We start from the raw sequence: 11,199 nt of genomic DNA, 5'->3' as shown, positions 1-11,199 counted from the left end.
AAAAGGAAGTAGTTAAGAGAAAAATGCTTTTAGGATAGCACCTTTTGTATGTATTAATATGAGTTAGGAAGCTCTTTTTTCCAATTCAAAGAAATTATTGCCAAGGGAGTGTAAAGTTTCAAGGGTAATGATGGAAACAATGTTAACATATTGGTATAGGCAATTTGTTGTCAGAGGTAAGAAGAGTTGGTTACATAAGGTATACAATTATATTCAGAAATCAGGTTAAAATAAACTTTCAAGGTTGTCCTAATGATTCATCACTGAGATCGTTTCAAATTTAAGCAAATTTTAGCTGCTTCAAGATCGTAATTATATATAGATATAAATATGTCACATCAAAACGGAACTAGATAATTTTATGGCAAAAATTTAATTTGTGCCATTATTATTTTAATAATTTGGATCAAAATTCAATTAATGCCCACTTAGAGAGCCAGATGAAAGCTCAACCAGGTGAATATGTGAGCCAAAAAAAAAAAAAAAGAGTTAATGTGATTATAATCAGACCTATTCTTTTAATCAAATAAACATACAGCATAAATAGAACAAATTTACAAATAGCATAATGAAAATAAAAATTATAAGTGATACAAACCATTTTTCTGTTGAGTTTTGTCATTATATCTCGTGCAAGTGTAAAAAATGCCTAAAGGTAAACCAAAAATTGCATTGTTATATATTTATAATGTATTTTAAATAGAAATATAGAATGTTTTTATTATTATAAGCGTATTACTTTAAAGCGTTTGAGAAAAGAACATAATTGTGATCATAGTATACCCATGACTATTGTATCTTATTTTTTTATTATATCACAAACATTTTCCAGTGTTATCAAATTGTCATTCATCAGATATCTTCTGCACCTAATATCTGGCCCATGTTCCTGATATGACGCTTTAGTTATGCATGGCTTCCTCAGTATACCCAGAGCGCCCGGGGGCAGAGGCTCGGTCTAAGCCGCCCTGCACACCCAGGGCGGGGCACAGTGCCTGGTCCAGGAGATGCTGACTATCTGTTTAATAAGTGAATGAATAAGTGTTTCACCCTATAGCTCTAAAATCTGTTTTTACAAACATCTCTGCCTTTTATTCCCAATGTCCTCTCCTTCAATCACTCTCACTCGTATACCTGAGAATATGTATAACCCCAACATTCTCAAATCCCTACTGCGCCGCAGCCCAGTTAACCCCCAGGCGGAAGTCAGTTCAAATGCACGTAGGATGAATCGGATTCGCCTCAGGGACATTTTGTGCCTAGTGTCTCATGACCCAAACCTAACGTTTTTGTCACTCTGTCCTCCCTACTTTGTTTCGAGGGAGCCAAGACTCAGAACTTCTTCCGCTGTCTTCATGCTAACTAACCCCACTGTTGCCTCAGTCTCTGTTCCCAACCACGCCTGATGCCCCAAAAAATATTCAGCAAAAGGTTATTTCCAATCAAGTCCAACAAAAACAATACAGTACCTATTATCATCACTCACCGTGTCTCACTGTCACACTGGTCACCTGTGAGCCTAAACTTCTAAATCAGCCCCTCGCAGTTTTATGAGGCTAACTAACCACAGTCAGTTAAAGCTCTGGGAAAACTGCTAACTTCTGCAGACTACGGGCCAGAGCAAGCAACCTGGGCAACTCCCAGCTCGACATTTCCATAACTCACTGCTCTCTCTAGGCCACAGGTGTGATCAGGGTACAGGTACCGACAGAGACCTAAGCCTTTTCCAGTAAGCCAGGGTACCGAGTTCATTCTATGGGAGAAATCCTACGTGGGCCATCTCAGTGAGTAAGCTCTTCTGCCTCCATTAAAGCTGATTTAAGAGAGGCCCCTCCTTCTGACAGAAGGAAATCTTTTTGTGGCAAGCAGAGGAAGCATTTTTCTGCTTATCCATGCTTATGTAAATAAATCAGTAGAGACTTCCTGTTTCCTAACACCCATTAGCAACCTGAAAAAAATGAGTTTTAGTTATTTTAAAAAAAAAAGAAGTTCTGATCAGTGTCCACTATCCAATAAAGTCATTTAAGCCTCACTTTTTAGCCATGATGATATAGTGAACAGTGAATAGCCTAAGAAATTAAATGTTATGAAATCATCGGTATTATTGTTAGTGAGTTACATGTTTTAAAGTATATTACATGTAATATTTTTATGACCAGTTTTTAAAATGTTTTTAAAAGGAAAATATTATCAACAATTCTGCCCTTGGTAAAGAAAATCTATTCTTAGAAGACTTTAGGATTTGGTTTTCTTTAACAGTTAACTCACTGAAAATTTTTTAAATAAAGTACTCTCTGGTAAACACACTTTATTTCTACCAAATGCCATCATTACAATGTATCATGTTAATCTACTTAAACATGTACACTAAGGGAATTTGTTCAATAAGCTAACAGTTTAATTCTTCCTCTTTCTCTGGTACAGACCTGAGAGTAATTAAGGCGACTATAGGATGACATGAATGATGATAAATGAGCAGAGGAAGACACTGCGCTTGGTCAGCTAGTGCAGGATTTCCAGCTTCCCAAATACAGGGTGAAAGTGAACTTAAACTGAACGTCTATCTTCTGTTCAGTGAATCTTAACTGAGCAATCCAATACAGGGTGTCCCCAAAACATGTATACACACTTTAATAGCTGATAGCTCAATTGATGTTTCTTTCTTTTCAGCCATACTAACTTTTGAACAAAGGAAATTCATCCTAAAATGCTACTGGGAGTTTGAAAACGCAGATGAAGTACAAACACCGTCTTTATAATTATTCAAAGTGTCCCCCCAAAAATGTATACACACTTTAACAGATAATCACTTAATTTTCACTCCTTTTCAGATTTAACTGATTTGAAATAGGTGAAGCCAGACTAAGCTTTGAATGAAGAAAATTTATCCACTAGACTTTTTTATAGAGGTACGTAAAAGATAAAGTTTATGGTACAAAACTGGCAACAGTTGATGAATTGAGGGCGCACAAATACTGAACGAAATGATTCTTGATGTTTGTGATTCCATTGCTTCGAGTTATCAGCAGTGCCTGGACCAAAAGGGTCATCAGTTTGAAAACAGGTGTTAACAAAAAAAATTATTCATTTCTGTAGGTTCTTTTAAATTTTGAAAATGAACTGTATGTTAATAAACACCGCTTTTATAATCATTCAAAGTGTGTATACATTTTTGGGGGAAACCCTGTATATTCCATGTGGAGGTTGGGTGCTAGAAATTCAACAACCAGGATCCACATAAAAGTCAGAAGCACAGAAGTTCACAACACAGAGGTGGAGTTCACATAAGGCATTCACTAAGTCAGGAAAAAAAACAGGCTTTGCGAATTGCTTGAACACAGGCAGGTAAGCACTGGTGCTACTATATATGTAACAAGTCACCAGACATTTCTTCCTTTCTTACCTCTTCTACATTTGTGCTGGATTTTGCACTTGTCTCCAAGAATTTAATCCCATAGTCAATTGCTAACTGAAAGGCAAACAGAAACACTTAAATACAGTGCAAGTTGCTTGAACATATAAAGCATTTACATTTTCTAGGATTTTCAAAGTCCCAAGAGTAGGATATCTAGTTCCGAACTCCTGTGGTTCTCTAATATCTTTGCCTTCTTCTATTGTGACTGAAACTGAGATACCCAACTTCATCATCTTAACATGGCACCACTTCCACTCAAAACATGATTTAAGTATAGTAGTTCTCTTTTTTCCTATTATACTTTTAGTTTCTAATATACTTACAGAAAAACTGTAACACTCACCCCTACCATTAATTTGAGATTCATTCACCCCTTTTATCTGCTCTGAAAGTACGATTCTCCAACAGTTACTATACTGACTTTTCATTATTTTTTAATAAATTAGTGCTTAACAGAAAAGCTTAAAATACTAAGTATTCATTGTTTTGGTTTCTATTGATTGTGACACGTGAACTCTTCCACATTTCCATCTACTCCCAAAGAGTTCCCAGTTCATTTATAACAACAAGATTAAGAGAATGTTTTTTGTGTGTGTACGTTTAATATGTCTTTACTGATTTCAGAGAGAAAGAGGAAGGGAGAGGGAGAGGAAGATAGAAACATCAATGATGAGTCATTGATCGGCTGCCTCCTGCACGCCCCTGCTGGGGATCGAGCCCACAACCCGGGCATGTGCTCTGACCGGGAATTGAACCTTGATTTCCTGGATCCTAGGTCGATGCTCAAGTGCTAAGCCACACTCACCCGGAAAGTGAGTGTTTTTAGGAGAAAAAAGTTTCAGATTGAAAATGATGTGTCACCAAGGAAAAAAAGGGGGGGGGGGGGCTAAAGCAAAATTCCAAGACTTAAACATTGAAGCCTCTATGTCAACTTAGAAAATGTCACAGAAGTAAAAATGTACACATAATCCACTCCTTTGCTTTGCAGGACACAAAATAGAGAAATGCCTATAAATGACCAATAAATGACATCCACAGCTTGATGAATTACAGGGAGTTTATTCATAATGATCTAAATTTAATGTGTAGTACAATATTCTTTTAAAAAATGAATTGGAAAATGATTACTGTTGAACTTCATCTGTCCTATTACTTTTTTCCAAAGTGAATAAATTATTTTAACTTTAAAACTGGGCATTTTCACACAGATATGGAAGAAATAGCCTGAACTCTAGGCTGCAGGAATCTGAAAAAGAACCAATTTGTATCTCCCAGAAAAGAGCAAATTCTTTAGGAATGAGTCATGAACTCACAGTATATAGAGTTGGGTCTCGAATACTAATTCGTACCATTCAAGTATGGATTACATCTCTTTGTTGTTTTTAAAGGATTAGAATACAGGTATTTTCAAAACTTAAATCAGTAATTATACTAAGAAAATAAATGCTTAATGTTAGTAGATTCGAATCTTTACGCATTCAGTTGAAATTTACCTTCTCCCCTCTTTCTTTTGACACTTGTCTTTTGTCATTCATATCGCATTTGTTACCCAGGATCATTCTCTCCACATCTGAAGAGGCATGCTGCAGAGAGAAAAGAGAATGCTACAGAAACGGCCTGAGAAAGACAGTCACTCAACAGACAAATCCTAGCTTGTCAGAAACATACCCGTGAATTCAATAATTAAGACTAATAATCTTTCACTCAACACAAGGCATGATTCAAAGAAAATCTTAAAAGACTATAGTGTAGTCTTTTAAGAGGAGGGGAAAGGCTACAGTGTAAACTTTCTTCCCAAAGGCTCCCATTCTCATGTCTTTTTGTACATGAACAAAGAGAAATAAAACTTATGGTTCTCTAACAATGAAACTTCCAAATATTAGTTTGGGACAAAGAAGAAAAAAAAATTTGGTACTGAGTTAGCCAATGGAGAAGGTATTCTGGATTCTGAATTACGTAAAAAATTAAATTCATGTAGGTTAATATAATTGTGTACAAAATTATTTCTGAGTCAGATTTCTGTCTGAAATGTCATAGTCATAAAATCTTAATGCTAATCAACCTGAAATTAAACCAAACTTCAAATATCTAAGATGGAGAAAATGTTAGAGGGCAAGATGATAAATTGCTGGAATAAAGATATATTTTTGCCAAACAGATGGTGGAACAGATAGAACCCAGGAATCGGATGTTTTAATCCTGGCTCTCTTTTTTAAAGGCTATATTTGCACAGACAGGCAAGTCACTTCTTTCTGAACTCAGTGTGTAAAATGGGGACTTAGATTAAATTATGTCTAAGATTTGGCCCAAGTTTAAAATTCTGTGAAACTGCCCCTCTGCCTGCTTCCGCCCCCCACCCAAATCCAGCAGGACAGTCGGACTGGCACGCAGGAGATCTTGCCCTCTATGGGGCTCCTCAGAGCGAGGGCTTGCCCTGTCCGTGCCCTACTTCTCAGCAGCTCAGCTGCCTCTTCTAGAGACAGGAGGCCTTTATAAGCACCCAGCAGGTATCATCATCCCAGTAGCACCATGATGATCTCCAGTACCATCATCCTCTTTCCATATATACCTCTTCAATGTTTCTTATCCAATTTTTAATATTGTCGAAGGACTTTTCATTTGTGATGTCATAGACCAGCATAATTCCCTATAGAAGAAAAAAGATCTTTATTTAGTACTGTATGTATTTAAAGTTATAAAATATAATGTAAATGTACTCCTCCCCTCCAGAAAGCTTTCATTTGTTTGTTTGGGGTTTTTCTGGTCTTTATAAAAGGGATTCACAATAATATTTTAAAGTATGGAGAAGCAAAAATAAATTTTTCCATTGCCTTGCCATGTAAATAAATACTTGGTTAACATTTTCACTGTTAACCTTTAATGAATTAGTCATTATGGTAAAGATGATACACCCTTTCTATCTTATCACATGATAAGAATCGGCACTAAACTGGAGCTGAAAGAGTGTTTAAGCTAAAACACGGACAGCACTGAGAGTAAGCGGTAATCCCTTCTGTGCGCACTTGTTTATCCCAAGTAGAAACGGTCTTGCTTTGTCCTATGCTAAGACTGTAACCGTCCTGCTTTAAAATGATTTCCTTTTATATAGGCTGATCAAAATGTCTCTGTCTAAGTAAATCACAGACACTTAAAATATAATGAATCTGTCATACAAGTTTAATGAAAGGCATTGTCATATTTTTAAAGGCTCCACGGCTGGTGTTTCTAAAGGGTTTATCTTCTAAATGCTCCAATTGATACCTGTATGCTAATATCCCAAAATCTGTATCACCAGACCACGCTTCTGTATTAAGTGCTAGATCCACCCACCCATTAAGGCACTAGACAAATATTTAGTGGGTGCCTACTATGTGCCTGACACTACAGTAAGTATTACCATCAGTGAACAAGATAGCCAAGGCCCCCTCCTCTCATGAATGGGTAGCAAAGAAAACATTAAGCCAATAATTATACAATTAATTATAATTTTGAGACTTGCTATGAATAACTACTAGGAGTTCTGAGTATAAATGCTAATCTAATCTGGTTGATGGGCTGGGGTGGTTAGGGAAGCCTTCCCTGAGAAAATGACATTGAAGCCAAGGCCTGAGGACTGAGTAGACCTGAACTGGGCAAAGGGGTTGAGGTTGGGATAAAGAAGGGAAGACCACAGTGCCTGGCACATAGGAGAAACGTTATAAATATCCTGCTGACCAGGAAGGCCCACAACCCATTGGACTGAGTGAAAAAAGTGAGTTTGGCAAAAGTGCACAGATCCAATGGGAGACGAGCCCAAGATGTGGCCAAAGAGATAGATAGGGGTCAGACGGGACTTGGAGGCCACTAATTGGACTTCACTTCCTAGGTGTCCTCTGTGGTAACCGAAAACTCAACGAAGTAAAACATGAGGGTGTCTTCGCCCACCTCTCAATCTTCCCTTCCTTCTTGTACTTTTGTTTGATGAAGGGCAATACAACCCACCAGCCAGCCCAGGCATACCCCTGGGAGTCCTCTCCTTCACAGTCAGTCAGTCATGGAGTCCTGCAGGCCTGACAACCTCGACAGTTCCCGAATGTGACACCCCCAACCCACACACATGAATGCCTTATTCATCTTCTCAGCAATTAACCTCTACCTGGATTACTGTCATAGTCTCTAATTGGTCTCCTTGCTTTCATTCTTAACCACCTCTAATCCACTCTCTATAAGGACACTGGAGTTGTCACTTTATTGATACCTCTCCACTCACTGGACTCATAATTAAACTAAAATTTCTTAACATGGTAGATAAAGTCCTTCAGGGTCTGGCTTCCAACTTGATAAATAAATATAAAAATAAATCATATAAAACACACATGTACTCATATGTAAAAGAATCCAGGAAACAACGAAATGTTAACATATCTCAGGGAGGTGGGATTTTGGATGATTTCTTGGGATTTTCAAAGTTCTCTATACTACCTGTAATCTTTGGACAACCAGAAAAATATGTGTTATTGTTTAAATGACAAACTGATATCCTCTCTCCACCCTCCTCCCAGCCTGGATGCAAATATGCCACTTCGGCTACATAGTAAAGGAGATTTTACAATTGTCAATGTAAATATTTTTTAAAAAAATCAAAGTGGAGAAGTGTACACTTAAATGGTCAATTTTATGTTATGTATATTTCACCACAATAAAAAAAAAACCCTCAAAATGAAATTTGAATAATTCCCGATTCAAAGCATTTAGCTGCCTATAATATAAACATTAACCAAATAATTGCCAAAGCTCTGCAACCCTTTGGGCTATACGGGCAACCTTGATCTTTATTGCCCATGCCTGTCAGTGGCACTCTGGGTGGTTAGCACAGGAAGTGTGAGCACAGTGTAGTAGTTAAGGACACAGGCTCCAGAGTCAGAGGCTTCTCCTCGCAGATTCCAGAGATGTAATTCTAGCACTCAGTCTCCATTTCTCGTTTGTAAATTGAGGACAGCATGCTTTCCACACTGGATTCTCTTGAGAATCTACTGAGATACTTTGTATAAAGTACTTAACCTAGAACCCAGGACACAGCTTGGATTCAATAAATAGCAGCAATTTTTAATTTATATCTTTGGTTTCAATAGCAGAAACCCTTTGGCTCCTTCCAGCAAACTGACATTATGAATCAGCTGGAAATACAAACTCAAGTATACTAGTTAAAACTTTATATATCTGATATATACCTATAATAACAACAGTTTCCTTAGAGTCCTTAAGACAGTGTTAGTCTATGAGAAATGTTGACAATGCAATGATATGGTGCTTTTCTCCAATAGTCCAGTCATCCATCAGGGCCACTGCTATTCTTACAAATGTTGAAGAGTTTGAAATAGACCAAAGGCTCTGTGATGGTGGCAGACTCCGATGCAGTGCTTATCAACATGCCGCACACCTACAGCAACCACAGTAAGCCTGCCAGGACCACCACTAGCTGAAATGAGACCATGCCCCAATGAGAACATGATGGCCCCCACATCCCATTGGGACAGATGACCTGCAAGACCAGTATTTCCTGAAGATTTACCTAAGACTGTTTCTAGGTCTGAAATTTTCCACTGATTCACTCCTTCATCAAGTATTTACTGAGCATCTACTATGTGTCAGGCACTGGCATTACAGCAGAACAAGAGAGACAAAATCCCCTACCTTCAAAATGGAAAAGACAACACTATCTTAGAATAGCAACAATTTCTAATTATTTGAAGTAATGTGAAGAAAGACTAGGCAGTAGATAATGAAAAATACAGGCAATCCTCAAATCTAAATGAAATAACGCACTTTAATGCCCTCTTTCCTCATACCATGAACTAGAGCTAGACCCCTAAGGAAACATGCTCAACACTCTAGTGTCCTGCCCACTCTCTAGTGAAAACAGGCAGGCAAGTGGGATCAATATAGCACTCTTGGAAAACAACAAACTCGTCAACAGAAAAGCTTGTATTTATAAGATACTTCTAATCAAAATTACCTGTAAACTACTCTAAATCAAACCTATTAAGATGTTCTTATTTATCCCTAAAATCCTTCCTGGGGAAAACAAACAACAAACAAACAAACAAACTCCTTCCTGGCACACAGAATAAGTCCCTTCCCTCTGATTATAATCTAAGCAAAACAGAGAGTAGCTGACAACTGTCTTTCTTAAAATGATGACCTTCACAATCATAAAGGTGTTACAGGGTGAAGTGTGAGGAACACATACATATAAATGCTTAGTGGTGCACAGTGCCAAGGTGAGAGAGCTTTGATAAGGAATCTGCAGTTTTTCTGTGGGGCTGCATTACTGGTGCTCAAGTAACAGAGGGTGAGTAGCAGCAGAGGAGGGAGGGAGGGCAGCATGGTAATGAAGGGATCTGAAGATTCACATCACATCTCCCTGAAAGCAGGGGGACAGCTATCACCCCTACAGCTCTGTCGCCCTGGCATCACTCCCAGGAACACAAATCTTTTAATAACGAGCGGGGTATGATGGCAGCTGGTACCCCACAGTCCACTAGGTTGAGCTCAATAATCTCAACTGCTCAGCCTTCTACGACTCTCTGAGCACACTGAGTTTCATCAAATTCAAAGCTCCAACGAGTGCTTGGATTAGGCCTAAAGCCAGAGATGAAGGCCTGGCCTGGGCCGACGTTCTAGGGCACGGTTCAGCACAGCTCTGCTTCTCGGCTGCCTTATGCACCACTGTACTCCCAGCAACACACAGAATCTGCTCTGAGCCAACAAGCAATATAAATGGGTCGTACAGATGAAGACTTAGGATGGAAATCGGCGAAGTGATGAGGTTATGCTATCAAGGATAAGGCTATCATGTAGCAAAGAAGGACTTGGTTGTCAAGATTCACCAGATTCTAAACCTCAAAGAGTCACGTATCATTCAGCTACTCCCTGGCCAGCTGGCAAAATGCTGGTGGAGGAGAATCCAGAGAGCTGAGCCATTGAGACTGGGTGTGGTGGGCTGGGAGAGGTAAGGAATGATGGTGGCGGGGCTGAATGATGAGGGTGCAAGAAACAAACAGCGAGTCACAAAGCTTGCGGTTTACTAAGAAGTAGCAAAGGAATTAACAAAAGGAAAATCACCAAAACATACTCAGGATGTATGGAGGATTCTAAACACCCACAAGCTAATTACTTATTAATATTATGACGACCAATAGCAAAGTATATAGTTACTAAACACTAAACATTTTTTTCACATAAAAAAATCTACTTTCTCCATTTTACTAGACTTTAGCTTGAATCCTATCAACTTGACAAATGAATATTCATGTTTCACTTTCACCTGAAATGTTAGCAAGCCCCCAAACACACTCACCATGGCTCCTCTGTAGTATGCTGTCGTGATGGTTCGAAATCTTTCCTGACCTGCTGTGTCCCTAAAATTTTAAACAAAGGAGAGAGTGGTTTTAAACAACATCAGCAACACTGAGGAGAGACCTAAAGCTAGAGGGGAGAAAATTCTGGTCTGCTCACCAATGCAGTGGTTTCAGGGAAGGAAAATAAGATACAAAGGGAGCCTGTTGTGTCTGTGAGCTGGAGGCGGTGGTGGCCACAGGAGCCTGTCAAGAGCTCATAATAACTTGTGTGAAAAAGTTGGACCTTGACGATAAAAGCAGCAACAAGCAAATCCATGGCCTGCTAGGAGCTGGCATGCTGTATTAGTCAAACACATATGGGAGAAAACAGAGAACAGTTCTAAATTCTTGGACTCCTAGAGGTAGTCATAATCCTTTTAATAAATGCCTAATGATTAAGGCATT

The 11,199-nt window shown here is 38.6% G+C and overlaps 1 protein-coding gene across 2 annotated transcripts in view; it reads right to left on the bottom strand.

Annotated features, from left to right (window-relative positions):
- Window positions 1-11,199, bottom strand: part of RAB8B (RAB8B, member RAS oncogene family) — a 59,978-nt gene that overhangs the window by 4,366 nt on the left and 44,413 nt on the right. The window contains exons 3-7 of one of the 2 annotated variants that reach the window (XM_081161380.1): window positions 10,755-10,815; window positions 5,985-6,062; window positions 4,909-4,998; window positions 3,404-3,469; window positions 599-649 (exon numbers count right to left, since the gene is read on the bottom strand). In XM_081161380.1, coding sequence (XP_081017506.1) covers window positions 599-649; window positions 3,404-3,469; window positions 4,909-4,998; window positions 5,985-6,062; window positions 10,755-10,815 — 346 coding nt within the window. The remainder of the gene's footprint in view (window positions 1-598; window positions 650-3,403; window positions 3,470-4,908; window positions 4,999-5,984; window positions 6,063-10,754; window positions 10,816-11,199) is intronic. The other variant, XM_081161381.1, reaches the window with a different exon arrangement.

The sequence above is a fragment of the Miniopterus schreibersii genome (genome assembly GCF_964146895.1).
Source record: "Miniopterus schreibersii genome assembly, chromosome: 1".
Lineage (NCBI taxonomy): Eukaryota > Metazoa > Chordata > Mammalia > Chiroptera > Miniopteridae > Miniopterus > Miniopterus schreibersii.
Note: the sequence above shows the minus strand (reverse complement) of the source record. Positions and strands in the feature narration are given on the sequence as shown.